Source organism: Sycon ciliatum, chromosome 7, assembly GCF_964019385.1.
Source record: "Sycon ciliatum chromosome 7, ocSycCili1.1, whole genome shotgun sequence".
Classification (NCBI taxonomy): Eukaryota; Metazoa; Porifera; class Calcarea; order Leucosolenida; family Sycettidae; genus Sycon; species Sycon ciliatum.
In genome coordinates, this window is record NC_088649.1 from 24,349,004 (window position 1) to 24,366,575 (window position 17,572).

Below are 17,572 nucleotides of genomic sequence, written 5' to 3' on the forward strand. Positions count from 1 at the left end.
CGTGTGCATTTTCGACCTCGCTCCCGCGTGCCGAATCTTTTTGCCGAATTTCGGAATGCAAAACCTCGCTAATAGTAGAGTTCTAGTTCTACCAAATCTACTGTTCGTGACCATGGTGACCGTCTGTCTGTCTACACCGGTGCACCGCGAACCAGGTGACAGATCAGAGTCAGTTGAGCGCCAAGTAAAAACTCAACGGAACCATTTTAGTGGGGGTATTCCCCAGGTGGGCAAGCACCCTTATCTTCCGGCTGCCAAGACTAGACGTACATGTACGTAGATCTACGTACACATGGTACAGCCTACAGGTTCCCGGACGAGTACGAGGGCCGTTGAATTTCCCATTTCACAAGCAATGGAAAATTGTGTAGTGAAGTGAGAATTGCATGTCGGAGTTTCCGGTGAGATATAACTATGTCTAGCCCTCGCGATTTACGCGATTTCATGCTCGAACACAGCAATTTTTAAAGTTAAATATTCTAATGAAGCTGTACTTGATGCAGCTCATCCAAGGCCCTTTCAGGCCTATTTTCATGGAGAACACCCAAACGAGGTGGGTGGGAGGGACATAGTTATATCTCACCTCCAACTCCTTATACAATTCCCACTTCACTACACAATAGACCAATCCCGAAAAGATTGTCTGGGTTCGTGAAAGGGGGCACGCGTGAAAGCCAGCACGTGATAAGTGCATCGTTTTGTATTCCGTTTGTGTGTGTCAGCTCATGGCGGAGGAGAGAGAGACTTTTGCTCGCCGAGCTGAAGCTAAAGGATTTGATGGAGTCCTGCCAGCAGCTAGTCAAAGGACCTTCGGTACCTTAGGCAGACCCTGACGGAGTTTGGAGGCCAGATAGCTCTCGGTGAGGAGAGAAACATTCGCGTGGCGATCGACTCTCCGTAAAAAATGCAAGCTACATAGCGCCGACATACTGCAACAGCTACGATTTCAGCTAACTTCTCGATCTGCTGCTTCACAAAGTTCAACTATTTACAAGTCCTGACTGTTGTAGTCTGAAGCTGGAGTCTCATTGCCCACCTACAGGTAGCTTTTGGATCTGATGGATTTCCCGACTTGGACTCCTTCCGCAAACTCTCGCAACATTACTACAGTGTATGCTGTGTTTCCGCACGCTCGTGTCGACATGTCACCTATACTGTACATGTACCGGGTCGCGGAGGAGCTTGACGAGTCCCAGGGCCTGCTGGAGAGCCGGGTCAGCCGGGTCACGCGCCCGGCTGGGGAACTGCACGACCTGGCTGAACAGATAACACCGGGTCCAGTCTGACCCGGCTGAAAAATGTCTCAAACTGACAATGGATTCCTAAAATACCCGTATTTTACGACTCGCGGACCCCATCTGTTGCAAATCTAGCGCAACCGTACCACTGTAGATCTACACACTACAGACTACAGTCTCCAAGCGACAGAAACTCGGCTAGGGTCAACTGGGCCGGGTCAACTGGTTCGAGCGCGATCTGGCCAGCGGCGAGCAGGAAGTCAGGACATCACGCAGGAAGTCGATGGGGCAGGTAGTCAAAAGCGTAACTTTGGCTATAGCTTTTGACACAGTTGCAAGTTTTCAGCCGACTGGTGATTTGGACGATGGAGCCCGCAGCGAAGAGAAAAAAACTCACGCTTTCCAAGACTCTTGGAAGAAAGGTCAACCCTGGCTGGACTACGACCATGGCAGTCTATCCATGTCATGCGCTTTGTGCAAGACGCATTTCCAAAGGAAGACGAGCGGCGGTGGATTTGGTTGCGATGCGTGGTTGAAAGGTAAGAATTCACTGCTTTAACTACGACAAGACTATGGCTGCATGGCATTCTGAGGTGACTCGGCGCACTACGACTGCAACGTCAACTTCGTCTGAACGGAGGGACCTGGCCCACACACCCAGCAGCAGCGGCAGCAGCAGCTCTGGGTCAACAGTTCTCCAGTTTGCTGAAGCCTTTCAGCAGATGGTGCAGCAGATGCCAGTCGGCTTGGCCATGCAGGTGATTCAGTCGCAGCAAGCAGCCACTCCACAAGGTGCTGCAGCCCCCCCCCCCCCCCCAGTGCTCTATTATGTTACTGCTTTGCATTCTTCACATAATGTCGTTTACCTTCTACGTTTGCGGACTTTGATAGTTCGCCTTGTTCTCTAAAATTTCCGATTTCCGGTAATAAATTCGCCTTTCTGTTTTCCTGCGTTTTGAGCAGGCTCTTTGGTTGTTTTTCTGCAGGATGATCTGACCCGACTTGACCCGCCTGGCCTACATGCGCCAGGTACACTCTGACCGGGCTGAGTTGAATGTCTAGAGCAGGCCATGCAAGCTACATAGCGCCGACATACTGCAACAGCTACGATTTCAGCTAACTTCTCGATCTGCTGCTTCACAAAGTTCAACTATTTACAAGTCCTGACTGTTGTAGTCTGAAGCTGGAGTCTCATCGCCCACCTACAGGTAGCTTTTGGATCTGATGGATTTCCCGACTTGGACTCCTTCCGCAAACTCTCGCAACATTACTACAGTGTATGCTGTGTTTCCGCACGCTCGTGTCGACATGTCACCTATACTGTACATGTACCGGGTCGCGGAGGAGCTTGACGACCTCCGCTGACTCCAGGTTTCCGAAATACTGCCGTTGTCTTCGTTGATGTCGCTGGTGACATTCTCCCCTTGCAGGACGTGCACATAGTTGTCGTCCCGGTGGTAAAGACTATGTTGTCTTTCGAAATAGTTCTTCATCACGCTCGCGCGAATGATGTTTCTCATCATGAACTCGTTCCGACGGTGTGACACGGCGATGGTCTTTGGCGGGGCACTCTGGCTTGGCGAAAACGATATCTTCTTGTGCAATACAACATTGATCGGCTGCAGATGAGTACAGTCACTTCGTGGTTGATCCTATTGGAGGGCAGCTGCCAGGAAAGAGGCAGGACTCATCGAAGACGAAGCGCTCGCAACAAACAATAGCACTCGAAATATCTCGTAAGATTTAGGGCCTATCGCTTTGAGCCACAGCGCTCATAGCCTTGCCTACTTCATCAAAGTGAGCTCTACATGTTCATTGACCTCTTCACACTACACAGAAGAGCGAAACAAGGATTATGTCTTAGCATTTCCACTCCAACAGCAGACCATTACCAGTGCGAGAGAGAAACTACAAAGGGCTTTGCTTTCTGTCGCATCGTCTCTCTTGCATGCAACTAACGAGAAAACCGTGTACTTACCCTTGCATTCACACGCGAACTATCAAACACGTCCTGTGCCGCATGCTGATCAGGTAGTGCCATGTATGTGTTGTACAGTGTACTCTCAGTTGACATGCCCCCTTTCGAACCCAGACAATCTTTTCGGGATTGGTCTATTTTCCATTGCTTGTGAAATGGGAAATTGCATGTCGGAGTTTCCGGTGAGATATAACTATGTCTTGTTTAAAGTCGTTTCCGCACCTGGAGCGGAAACAAGAAACTATCACACCGGCCATACAAGGAACCAGACAAATTTCTGGAAAAAAGTGGTTGGCATGATCAACTAGCATAATCAGCCCACACTATGGCACAGGCCAATGATAGAACAGATGGAATTATCAGAAAACTGTACGCACGGAACGGCGAGAGGAGTAGATACCAACTTGAATGAAATACAACTTAGCATTGCCAACTATGCAGAACGGACAATGCAAACTCCAGAGTGGAAATACTGGTGCCCCTATCGGCCGTAATCATGAGCGGCGGAAAACAGACTGTCAGCCAAGGACAGCCGCACTGAAGGTGGTGCCATCAGAGGAGGAGGGTGGAACATCACGAGAATAAAACCTCTGGAATGTAGAGGATTGCGCCCAGTCGGCGGCCCTGAGGATTTCGGGTACAGAGGCGCCCTTCCGACGGGCAGCGGAGGTAGCAGCACTACGTGTGGAATGCGCCTTGAAAACAGTGGTATCCACACCAGCATCCGACATGGAAGTGAGGAGCCACCTGGCAATGGTGCTCGGTGAGACCGGCTTGTGAGGACGGCGGAACGACAGCAGCAGAGGGTTAGCAGATGTTGCGGCAGCCGGCCGGAAACCCTCTGTGCGAGCAGAATACTGCCGCAGAGCATCCACCACACACAACTGAGGGTGCTGAGGGTAAGCAGGGAAGACAAACTGCTTGGCTGGATCACCGACGCGCTGATTCTTGGTAAGAGTGGGAATCCCAAATGAAGCAGCATGGACAGTAATGTCCATGAAACGAACATCGAGCTTCTGCAGCTCAGAGCAACGCCGAGCACCCGTCAGAGCCAGCAGCATAGTCAACCGCAGAGTCAGTGCTTTGAGAGACTCAGGCGTGGAGGACATGTTCCGAAACCGATCCAGGACTGCCTGTACATTCCACGTGCTGCCATAGCGCGGCTGCGGCGGACGGGACTGGTATGCACCCTTGAGCAGACGAGACACCAGGGGATGCTGACCTACCACAACGCCATCGATGGGAGGAAGCGTCATAGACAAGGCTGACCGGTAACACCCTAGCGTACGGTACTGTCGGCCCAGACGGAATTGGGAGGTCAGAAAGTTAAGGACCTCTGCGAGAGGAGCATCCATGGAATCGATTTGCCGTGTGCGACACCAATCACACCATTTGTTCCATGCCGACTGATACACACGTTCGGTGCCGGAACGCCATGACGCCAAGAGTAGGTTGGCAGTGTCGCCCGAAACTCCGCGGCGGCTGTAGCTAGCCCGGAGAGTTTCCATGCGACCAGGGTGAGGTGACCGGACTGTACCAACGGGTGAACTTCGTGATCTGGACCCGTCAACAAGACTGGAGAGGCTGGCAGCACTCGCGGAACGTCTACCACTAGGGCTAAGAGAGCCGGAAACCAAGCCTGACCGGGCCAAAGCGGAGTGACCATGACGATGGATGGGACCTCCTGTAGAACAATTCTGGCCAGGCATTTGCCAATCAGACAGATTGGAGGGAAGGCATAGGCTTGCAGGCAGGACCAGTCGAGACTGAAGGCATTCAGGCGGTGTGCGTATGGGTCGGGGCGCCAACTGACATACGTGGGCAGTTGAGAATTCGTGCGAGATGCAAACAGGTCGCAGGTACTCGGCCACATGATTTGGAGATCCTGGAAAACTGACCTGTTGAGCATCCAGTCGCTGGCATCGGTGTGATGGCGAGAGTGATAATCGGCAACTGTATTCACGGCACCAGGTAGATATTGTGGAATCAAAGTGATATCTCGGAGCAGACACCACTCCCACAGAGTGGCGGCTATCCTGTCTAAGGTCGGTGATGCATTGCTGCCCTTGCGGAGCAAACAGGCAACAGCCACACTGTTGTCGAGCTGCAGGAGAATGCTGCCCCGGTAGAGAGAAGGCGCTAGGGACTGGACAGCATACTGGGCTGCGAGCAGTTCCAGGGCATTGATGTGAAGCTGCTTCTCGGCAGAAGTCCATCGGCCGCCGGTGGTGACATTGCCGCAACATGCACCCCACCCCGAACGACCCGCACTGGATGCATCGGACTGGATGACTAGGTCCGGCTCGGAAATGCGCACGGGTCGCCCATTCCACAGCTGGAGATGCCGAATCCACCATTGAAGCTCGGCATGGCACTCGGGGCTGAGGGCAAGCTGGTAAGTGTAGGGGCGACCCTGTCGTAGGAACGTGTTCTTCAAACACAGCAGGCGACGATAGTGAAGTGGAGCAGGAGCCACGGCAACCATAGTGGACACCAGCAAGCCCACAATCGATGCAATGTCCCGAAGAGATACGGTGTGAGCAGTCAGCAGTCGTGCACAGTGTTGCTGAAGCTTGGCTGCTTTCGTGTCTGGCAATGAGAACTCCATGGTGACGGAGTTGACCTGAATACCCAGGTACTGTATCTGCCTGGTGGGAATCAGATGCGACTTCTTCCAGTTGATGTTGAACCCAAGACCGATCAGCAGATGAAGAATGGTAGCAACATGGCGAAACAGGTTGGACGTTGTCTGTGCCATGATTAATAAGTCGTCGAGGTAAATCACCAGTCGGACGCCGAGTGAACGTGCCATCGTCACCAGAGGATGCAGAGTTTTGGTGAAGACTCTGGGAGCACTGCTCAGGCCGAACGGTAGGCAGTTGAACCGGTAAAGCCGGTGATGCCACCGAAACTGGAGAAAACGACGAGACGATCGAGCCACTGGAATGGAGAAATAAGCATCTCTCAAATCTATCTTGATCATCACATCGCCGGGCTGCAGGAGATCCGCCACTGTCTTCAATGACTCCATCATGAAGTGGTGATACTGCAGACAGTCGTTCAGGGCTCGGAGGTCGATAATCGGCCGGATTTTGATGGAATCCGCCTTCGGCACAGCGAAAAATGGACTGAGAAATCCCTTTTCCCGCTCCGGAATCTGCGTAATGGCGCCCTTGGCAACCATCTCGCACACCTCCTCGTCTAGCTTCTGAGTCAGAGAGACGTCCAACCGGTGAGGATGTGGTTCGGACGGCTGAGTCGGAGGAGACAGCAGATCCAGGCGGTAACCAGCGACGGTCTCCAGCACCCAAGGGTCCGTCGTCAGAGTGTGCCATGACGCCTGAAAGTACTGGAGCCGACCCGCTTGAGGGAGAGTGGACAGCTTGGAACGAGGTGGAAGCGGGAGATGAAGTGGCAGCATAGTGTAGGAATGAATAAAATGACGGAAATCGTCCGCGGAACAAGCTGGATGAGGATGGAAAGCGGGGCTCATCCCGATCCCCGGCCGAGACGCTGCTGCCTCTGCGGCTGGTGGTGTGTCTGCGACTGCTGTCGGAAGTGGCGGGGTGTGGTGCCGGCTCCGTGACCCGAACCCCGGTAGCGATCTGTGCCGCGGTAGTAGTTGCGGCTGGGGCCGGGAGCCTCCCGAAAAAGAGACTTAGCAGAGGCAGAAGCCGGTGCACTGGACGAGCGGACTGGGTGCGAGGAACTGGAGCGTGAGTTTCTAAACGGGCGCTTGCGGCGATTCAGAGAAGAGCTCAGCTCCTGAAATGCTTTCACCTCCTTGGCCTGCGACCGCATTAACTTCAGAAATTCTGGACCAAAGAGGTTGGAGCCGGAAACAGACAAATCTGCTGATCGTAGAACAGACACAGCAGCTGGCTCATGCTGCCGGAGCAGTTTGTAACGGCGCTCCTGTGAAATATGTTCACTGGCGTGACCCACCAGCACCAATGTCTGCTGGACAGACATAATGACGTCAGCTGGAGACAAGGCCGTGCCTGTCTGTTCAGCTGACAAGGCTCTCGAATAAAGAGCACACAGCGGTCCGACCGTGTCCAAAACCTCGTCCTGAACAGTCCACAGAAAACGGTCTGGGTCAGGTGCACGGGACTGCTTGCCCGTATCCCGCCGTTTACCCACAAAATCATCACGACGAGGTGTGGCAACACTGGGTACATTAGAGGGCCGCGGGCACTGCGCAACCAGGCGCTTATGTGCATCAAACTCAAGGCGATGCCTTACGTGCTTCCCGAGGTAATCCGCGACCTCCGGCGCGACCCGTACCCCAGTGGCATCTGGCAATACAGATGGGTCAAACACCGACCGCTCCACAGGTGGTGGATGTGAGTGGGACCGTTTGGCCCGCTTGCTACGCCCGATCTGGTGGCAAGCAACACTGTCCTGATCTGAGGACTCCGAGTCGGCACTACTAGAACTAGCACTTGAGCTCTGGCTAGAACTAGAGTAGTGCGCACTCTCATCGACATCGGAGTTGGAGTATGTCTTGGACTGAGAACAGTCCGACTCACACTCGGAGGCACTGCCAACAGTGTCCGACTCGTAGGCACATAGGCCCAGTAGGTCGCGAGACCGTTTAGGCCGCTTAGTGCTCGTCACATTCAAGGACGCACTATGGCGCCAACAAGGTGCCGGGCTGGATCCACCAGCCACTCGTGCCCTGGCTGCGCCAGAAACATCACACGACCCAAAGTCACGGCGTGACTCGCGTGGACGCACGACACTCGAAGCACCCGGCCCATCTTGGGGTGTCACCACACTCCCGCATCCACGGCTCTGTGTTTCGACCGCATCGGCCAGCACGTGGGCAAGGCGGCGAGCCGCCTGATCATCGTCACGCAAAGACTCTAGAAGCTTCTCCATCGCCAAGAGTCTAAGACAGCAAGAGAAAAAAATATCCAAGGCACTTCTTGTTCGAGCATGAAAAAAGGCCTGAAAGGGCCTTGGATGAGCTGCATCAAGTACAGCTTCATTAGAATATTTAACTTTAAAAATTGCTGTGTTCGAGCATGAAATCGCGTAAATCGCGAGGGCTAGACATAGTTATATCTCACCGGAAACTCCGACATGCAATCCAGACCGCGCCGCGGTAGCAGCAAGGGCTGGATGAACAGCGGCACTGGTGACTGGTGGAGTATGACTATGAAGCAGGGATTTTACTACTCCCTAGCCCTGCTATGAAGTATGAGTCAGGCATGAGTGACTGGAATGTGTTTCCCGTGTGCACTCAAGCCAAAGCTAAACTAGCCTAAAGAGCATGCATACACGCGCTCAATGATGATGTATGATGTACAGATGTCAGTACCATGCCCCATGGCCTAGGCCAGGGCAGGGGCCGCGTTGGGACATCACCAACCTGCAACCTCGACTACAGTAAGATCGGGCGCCGAAGAACGCAGGGGCTCGAGCGCAGCCTAGGAAAGTTCTTTTTTGATTCTAGCCTTATGTACATGTAGTGCAATGTAGTACTTCTAACCTAGTGGGTGTCGTAAATGGGAATGACTGTACATGTAGCAGTTACTGTTTACACGTGTACATGACATGTACTCACCTCCCATACATGTACAATGTTCCAAATTTTAAAAGTGTTCTTAAATCTGATAATTCTAGCCTGGACTGTTCTTAAATTTTGCCGGTTTTCCAGCCTGGGTGTTCTTCGGCGAGGTGTTCTTCGGCGCCCGATCTTACTGTACACTACAGCCATAGCCTCATAGGCCTAGTACTAGTAGTACAGGGACAGGGAGCATCTTCTCAAACTCAAAAGAGAGATTCTGCATAATGAATTTCGTTGCATTTTTTCGTCACCATGAGCGCGCAGCGAAAAAGCGGACGAATATTCGTCGCAGTAGGCGCGAAACCCAAATGCTCAGCGAACAAATTTTTCGTTGCACTTTTGCTTCACTCCGGATACTAGTACCTTTTCTACGTACAGTCTTGCTTTGATCTGAGTCGATTTTAGTTTCTATCTCCGTGGCACGTCGTTCAGTGTGGTAGCTTCAGCTTACGATGGAAGGTCTTGGACGGCGCATGGTGATGGAAGATGATGGTGTGGATCCGCTGGAGACTCCCGTCGTGCAAGCGCCAGTTCCGGTCACTCCCATCTCAAGTACATCAAGTCCCAAGTGACACTTCAGGTGATGGATGTGGCGTCTCCTCCGGACGAACTCTATCCAGCACGACGAAATGCCAGCTAGCCATACATGTACGTGGATAATGGCGGCAGAAAAATTGGCAGAATTCGGTACTTTTTCTGGTAAGTTTCATGCATGTTTGGTATGTGGTTAAAGAAATGGAGCAGAATTCGTGGAATTGCCCGCCATAAGGTTTGTATGGTTCTGCCAATTTCACTGCTTTTCGAGCAGAATCTGCCACCTTTTCGAGCATTATCCGCCAATGCCTAATGCCAGCGCCTCCAATACACTATGGAGATGGATCTCATCCTGCTTCGGCAGCTGCGCTCTCACCCGCATCCTTTCGCGCAAGATCCATCCCGATTTGGCTCCGGCAACAAGAAAGGAGTGAGAGACAGCAAAGGCGACGCCTGGAAGAAGCGACAGTAAGATTACAATGTGTTATTGCGTTTTGGTGCATTGTGATGTGTGTCAAGAAATGGCTGCTGGTGATTCATAAACAATAGTAAACATTTCATGTAGGAGCAATAGAAGACCTTTCAGCTAAGATGGCACAGATACTGAAAAACTTAGAGGACGGCATGGCGTGGTAGGTTTCTATGGTGAGACCCTCTGGTGAGGCAATTCCTTAAAAATTATAATAACTACTTCCTCCGCGTCATCGAAATTGTCGCAGTTTCACTAGTGACTTGTCACTTGTTACTGACAACTCCATAAGCTAAGCCATTCAAAACTTATTACACAGTATGATAGTCTGAAGCCTAGAGTAACGTTCCAGGACAGTTGGACTGAGAGTTTTCATGCAGAAATGAAGTCCTCGTCGTCGCTGATGTCAATGGACGCAAAAATATCGTTCCGAAATATTTCAAGGAAGGTTGAAAGTTGGTCGCGCCTCATCTCAAACGCTTTGACTTTCTCCACAGGACAAGAGCTGCTATGCTTGTCGTCTGCTAGCTCTGGATGATTTCTACTTCACCACCAACGAAGCCTAGTAAGAATACACGATCGTTGCGAGGTCGGTTGATTACCGTCGGCAGAATCACCTCGATCTTGAAATGAACTTTTTTTAGCCGTGGCATGCCCATTTATTTTAGCTGTGTGGTCACAGCTCATGCAGGTAAATGTACTATCATGTCCAGCGCGCCCTCTTTTTCAGCAACACTGCCCGGCCCTGATTCACTGGTATACCATGGTATGGCACCTGCGCGTGCATCACTAGCACTACATGTAGAGTCTACACGGCTCTTGCAGGTACAATCATGTACTGAGTGTCTCAGCCAGAGCGACAAATTTTATCGCTGTTGCAGGCATTTAGTTTGCTGACCCCTCGATGTTTCTCCAAGCGCTGCCACTTATTCCACGAAGTCATTCTCACCCCAGCTAAGGTAAAACAGTGATGAGGCTTGAGTGAACGGCCATAAGCACGAGAAATGTGCAGGCTGCAATGCCTGACTGATCTCACCGAGTCGAAATTACCATCGCAGCGACATCAGCGAGGAAATTGTATCTATTTCAAAAATTCCAGCTTCCAATAACAGAAAATAGAACTTTGCCGTCACCCTATACTGATGACCATCGCCTATGTCCAATTCCTTACCTGTGGTACGAGTGCTGGTGAGTAAATACCCCGTTTTATATCAAAAGTCAAACTGCGACAATTTCGATGACGCGGAGGAAGTATGTATCTCCAACAGTCCATGCAATGACAGATGATGAATATCTGATTTGCCCTCAATTCCGTTCGTTCCATGTGCATTTCTGTTTTGCAGAACCGAATCAGCCAAGCAGTACACGGAGAAAGACCAGCTGTTGACAGAGCTGAAGGACCTCTACACTGAGAGAGAATTGGCCCAAGAGAGGTCAGCACAAGCCGCAGCGACAGAAAGGGATCATGCAATTCAAATGCGGGATGACGCGTGCGAAACCTTTTCCAACAAAGTGCCAGCCCTGCTACAACTAAACCTGCAGCGAATGGCAAGAAGCGGAGGGCCGGCCAATTTTTTGGATAGCCTTATTGATTACATAGAGAAGAAGTATGAGGCCTAGACCGAACTGGAGAAAGAGCGTGCTTTCGAGAAATAATAATTAGACTTGGAGAAGTAGCGTTTGGAGGTTTACGCAGAGACAAGGAAGGAGGAGCTGCAGGAGTCGCAACGGGAGAGGGAGGCAAGGACAAGAAAGGATGGCAAAGACCGGGAGGAACGGCAAGATCGAGAGAAGACAGACAGAGAAGACTCACGCCAAGAGAGGAACATGATGATGGATTTGCTGAAGACAATGATGGAAGCAGTGAAGAAGTAAAACTCAAAGAGGAACTGCCGTTTACAGAATTTATATTCTTTTCACACAGCAGTCTTCATTCCACATAGAACTAAAATACAGAACTGCATGCCTCATTTGTTTCTCTCTGCTTAGCCCATCTCCCTATATGCTCCAACTTTCATCTCCATTATGCAGATATTATGTTAAGTGTTCCATTCCAAAAGCCGTGGTGGTAGCCATGGAAGTATGGCAAGATATTCATAACTCAAGACAGCAGCCATGCTTATGCTGTTCTGTTACTGCAGTAATTATAATAATGGCTGTGCAAGCAATAGGATGACTGTGCATGCATGTTCTCCACAGGTACATTCAGGCAGCAGCTTTACCAGATAATGTTCACTGGTACATTCAGAAGTTTCACAATGATTGTATTTACATAGCAGCACACCTAGACACTGTGTGTGTTGTGTTCGGATAAACTACAAGTGCAGTGTAATCATACAGTGAATGATTTATACAGGGTTCTAGCCAAAGGGGGGATAGGGGGCGCAGCGCCCCCCCCCCTCCCCCTACTCATTGCCCGCCCCCCTACTCATTTTCCGATTTTCGTGATTTTCATGCAATTCAACGAAAATGCAGCCGAACGTCACCATTAGATGGTTTGTAAAGGCACATTTGTATGGGGCGGAGTCGGGGATTCGCCACATACGTTGCATTTAGCGTAGCAAGACAATAATAATTGGAAAGTGGAAAAATGGGATACAGGGTAACTGTTTCCCACGCCCGCCTCTCCCCCCCCCCCCTACTATTTTTACCTGGCTAGAACCCTGATTTATATATACATGTAGCTCATACTGGGACGAAAAGGACGAAACAGTTCTGCCCGCTGGTTGAGTAGCTCATCATTGCAAATACTCGTTCAAACTGGGAGGGCCGACTCCGAAGAAGTTACTTACTTGCTGGTTTTGTTCCCATAGCGTGCAATTGTATGATTTCATTTGTAAAAGGTGTTGCGACATAGTAGTAGAAAGCCACTGGCTGAAGCAACATCTTCTGCTGTTTCTTCATGTCGACATAGGCCCAGAGTGTAGAAATGTCTCCAAAGGCCCACTCCACAGCTACATGTATTCTCACGTTGCTGAACCGCGTGTTAAAATCACGCTGTGCAGCTGTCAGTGCTGCACCCTGGAAAGCCTTCTGCAGATACTGCGACAATCGGTGCTGTGGCTCCATACAGCGCATACTGCACTCGTCCATACATGTACATGTACATGTATGTGCAGCTAACTGCTGCCGGAGTCCACTTTCTTCCAAGACACCAGCATCTTGCCTCCTCCCATCCCCGGGATCAAAGAGATGTGCGATTATTCCGTCAAGTGTGACCACCACCTGGTACTTCAGGGCATGCACTCGTTTGTGCCCGTTGTAAAATTGTTGCTGGTCTCTGACAGGACGGCATATTGGCCTCACGGTCCCATCAATAAAACCTCACACATGGAGATCGGGGCCGACATTCTCCATGATTTTTGTGGAGTACGTGGCAACTCTCTCTGCGCTGAAGAATCCTTGTGTGAATGGATCATTGAGAAGGTGGCCCCATCAACGCCACATCCACATCAGTATTGTATTGAAAATTAGCGGTAGCACAGGCTTTGAACGCCCAAATTCTTCACAGAGGTCAGACAACCGGCTGGGATAGCACAGCCGTCTGAGAAGAATCAGCAAACCCTCCATACCACTCCACTTGGTCCGGCAAACTGGAGATCTATAGTTATGCGGCACCTGCAACGCAAAGTATACGTCTTTCAGCTGCTGCCCAGTTAAGCGGAAGCGCCTGATGCACGTCTCATCATCCAGACTTGCGATATCCAGACGCATGGGCACAATTTCATGACTGATAAGCATACCTCGAGCAGCTCAGTCTGCTGCATACTGAATTCCATTTTTTTTAATCACATTGCGCATACGTACGGAAGAAGGGGGGGGGGGACAAAACGAAGACAAAACAAGAAAACAACAATGGGTGTGTAGGCGGCACACGAGCTGCGCTGGTGAGATGCAGTGGACTCTCCCGACCAAGGGTCTCGGGATCGGCGTACACAGCAAGCACCATGGGAGAGGGGGGCGAGAGGAATGGCGGAGAGAGAGAGAGAGAGAGAGAGAGAGAGAGAGAGAGAGAGAGAGAGAGAGAGAGAGAGAGAGAGAGAGAGAGAGAGAGAGAGAGAAATAGAGATAGAGAGAGGGAGAGAGAGTTACCAGAAACCACAATTCATCCTGCTCGAGGTCTCCGTCATCATATTCCAGTAGTAGGAAACAACACAACAACTCCTCGTAATCATCTCCTATATTCACCATGTCCTACTTCGAAGTCCACCCACGCCACGGACATCGCTTCACGACTCAAATTAGTAGAAATTCATCAAAAGCAGCATTGAAAAAGCAGCGAAAATTGCCCACTCAAAGTTTCGGCGTTTGAATTTTCGCGCCTCAAATTTCGTCACATGTTTCGTCATCAGCAGAGGCGAAATAATAATTCTTTATGCAGAACCTCTCTATTATTATCATTATTATTATCAATTTTATAATCATCAACTGAGGGTGCCGGCGGTGGCATGGCAGGTGCCAGGTGGGCCTGTCTCTGTCAAGACATCTGCGTGCAAGCATGACTACGTTGCCCTTGTGTCTGTGTCTTGCCGGTAGAAATCGTGGGGATTCCCCGAAGCCGACAGTCTAGTCCTTGTACTCCTGCCATGGCCTGCATCCCAGTGCTGCTGGCCTGGTTCTGCCAGGACCCTGCATTGGTTTGACAGCATCAAACAAGGTGGAGGAAACCGTGTTCGGAAACAGTGACCTTTCTACAACCATCCACGGTTGGGAGAGCCCCGGTCGGTTGCGACCATCTGAACCATATGGGTGTTACACCCGGTTCTGACCCTCTCTATTCTAGGGGAGTTTTTATAGACTTCTGCAAACGTCAATCTTGTATTCTGTGATCGCTCTTGGATGTCTCCAGTAACGTCAGTCGTGTGCTTTGTGATCGCTCCTGGATGTTGTGAGAAGAAGTCTATAAAAACTCCCCTAGACGAAAGAGCGGCTTGTGTATAGGATTCAGTTCTGCTCGATTGTGGTACATGTACTGTAGTCTGTGATCACAAACATGTATTTTAAAATGCACAAATTCAACTCAACATCGTGCGTACGGTATTGTATTCAGATACAATGCCTGTGTGTGGTCTTCCTGTGCCACGCAAAACGCAGGCTCCAGGCTCATCTGTCCTCTGCCTACACCTTTGCTTGAACAACAAACACAACAATTTCAGGAATGTTTTGCAATGAATAATACAGCTACATTGTACATATACATTATATCTGGAGCTGAAAAAGAAGAAGAAAAATTGTGCTCAGAATTACACACCAGGGCTAGGGAGTCGTCAAATCTTTGCAGTACTGTATTTGACGACTTCCTCGTACACATGTAAACATGAAGAAACTCTTTGTTGTAGCATTGTTAATTTTTCAACTGAAATGATGATTCTGCTATGTTTTATTGTGGTTGCCATGTCTATTGCTATGACGATGCCGTGCCAGCCCTTTTTGTCTCCGTTTTTCAGTACTGTTTACGTAAACGACTTACCTGCAGTCTTCCCTGGAACGTCTCTGTTTGCTGACGACATGACCCTTCTCACCTCATCAGCTTCCCTCACTGTCCTGAAAAACAACTTGCGTGCTGGCATTCAGGAAGTTCTTTCCTGGATGTCGTCCTGGAGATTTTCCCCAAATCTATCAAAAACAAAGATCATGCTCTTCCCGCCCCAGCCAGAGTTCACAACCCTCATCCATGCCAACTTTCCAAATCCAATTGACATAGTGTCTTCTCACAAACACCTTCGCACTGTGATTGACTCTGCACTCTCTTGGGTACCCCACATCGAATATATCTGTAAAAAATCAAGTAAATCCTTAGGAATTCTCTCCCCCCACTGCTCCTACCTCCCACTTTCTTGCAAGCTTCATTTTTATTTAGCCTACCTTCGCCCAATATTTGATTATGCCGATACGTCTTGGGTTGGATTATCCTCTTCCGATGCTGCAAAGCTTGGAATACACCACAAGAAAATCCTTAAAATTCTCCTCCGTCAACCCCGCATGCTCTCATCATCCGCCCTTTATAAAATCGCTCACACAACCCCGTTATCACATGGACGCAGTGCACACCTGGCTTCTCTTGTCCATCCTATTAAGCTTGAGTTGTGCCCACTTCATCTCATGTGTTTTAATTGGTTCCCGTCTCTAAGAACTAGAAGATCGCTCTTACTCCCTAAGTGTAACTCATCCACTCTTTTGCGCTCCCCTCTCTTTATTGCTCTTTCTGTTTGGCTCACTCCACCCAGAGAAGTTAAGGATCTGACCTCACTCCGCCTGTTTAAGATCCGTGCCGCCCCTTATTTACTACGACATAAGTAGCTCATTATCCACATGTCCTTTGCGTCTCTGTGTTTTTCACTGTTTTTATTTGACATTATCTTTCTTTACGGAGTTGTTGTTGCTGTTCATTTTGCTACTCTTTCTTTTTCCCTCCCCTTACTTTTATTTATCGCCGTGGTTAGCAATCACCCACTCTCTTAACATTGGCCGGTGTTTCCACCGAGTCTTGAGATGTTGTAATAAATATTTAAAAAAATACATTTACTCTCTGATGGGCTGTAGCATAATTTTTGTTAGGGTGTAGGAGAAATATCTTCAATTTTCCTGTTTTAAGAACTCAGATGGTGAGCCAAGGAAAAAATGTAACATGGAAATTGTGTGTCAATTCGTCCTCGCGAAGCTTCCCCTTCATATTTCAATCTCTGATAATATTGACTCTTATTGAGCCTCCCAAGTTGGGTGGTTGTTGCTTTGCGTTGTCGAATTGTGGTTTGACCATTCTGTCCGGTCTTGCCGTCCCGCCATCATACCAGGCCAGAATCTCATGAAGCCTTGGAATGTTGCTTGTGCTTGGCTCGATGGCGCTCGCCTTCCCCTCTTTGGAATTAGCACTACTATCCATGAACCTTCCAAGTTGGAAGGCCGTTAGTTAGCGCCATCGAGCAGCGCTCAAGCTCACTTTCATGCCATGGAATGTCTCAGTAGTCCTTGTCAGTTTTGTGCTAGATTGTGCACGTCTGACTGGTCAAAATCTGGTTTAGTTGGTGGACTTGATCGCATAACTTGTGCCCACAATTTCCATGTTAGAATGTTTCCTGTTTTGATAATGATAACATATACAGTGCTGGCAACTGAAATCCGATCCCTGAGCGGTGGGTTCACGGTCTTTGCGATGTGAGCGCAGAGCTCAGGGGGTCGGATTTCAGTTGCCAGCAATGTACATGTACATGTACATGTACATTGTGGTCATAATGTGTTGGCCTTTGGGCTAGTTCCAACAGCAGGCCTATGCCTATGGTCTGCTCTGTGGGCCACAATGCTAAATTTGTTACCGTATGGTTGCTGCGGGCCTTATGGCATACATGTAGTATTGCCCTGAGAGGTTAGGCAGGGCAATAATAATGCCATCAGGCCCTCGCAACCATGCGATAACATTATTTTACTGACTGCCTACATGTACAATGACTACATGATTTTGTACATGTATTTCACCTTGGCTTCAGCTGCAAGTCCTGTTTAAATACAAGATTAGTCTGGTTACAAGATAACTTGTTGATGGCCTAGAGTTATCTACTAAAGAGGGAGAGCCTGTGCTAGGCAGTAGGGAGTTGTTGAGCGTTCTTGTTGTGTTTTTGTACTGTGGATGTGTGTATTCCTTGCTTGCTCTTGGATGTCAGTTCTGCGTAAATAAAATCCCCTTTGTTGTGATGTAGTCATGTAGTCACCCCCATGCCGGCCTAGCCTGTGTAGTGTCCTGATACTAGTACGGTAGTACATGACACAGTGTAGTAGATCTA

General features: G+C 49.7%; 1 protein-coding gene across 1 annotated transcript; it reads right to left on the reverse strand.

The window, feature by feature from the left end:
- Positions 1-4,534: 4,534 nt before the first annotated feature.
- LOC135821737 (uncharacterized) lies at positions 4,535-6,637 on the reverse strand. The gene has a single exon (XM_065334735.1). It carries the CDS (start codon positions 6,635-6,637, stop codon positions 4,535-4,537), a length of 2,103 nt encoding a protein of 700 aa, XP_065190807.1.
- Positions 6,638-17,572: the final 10,935 nt, after the last annotated feature.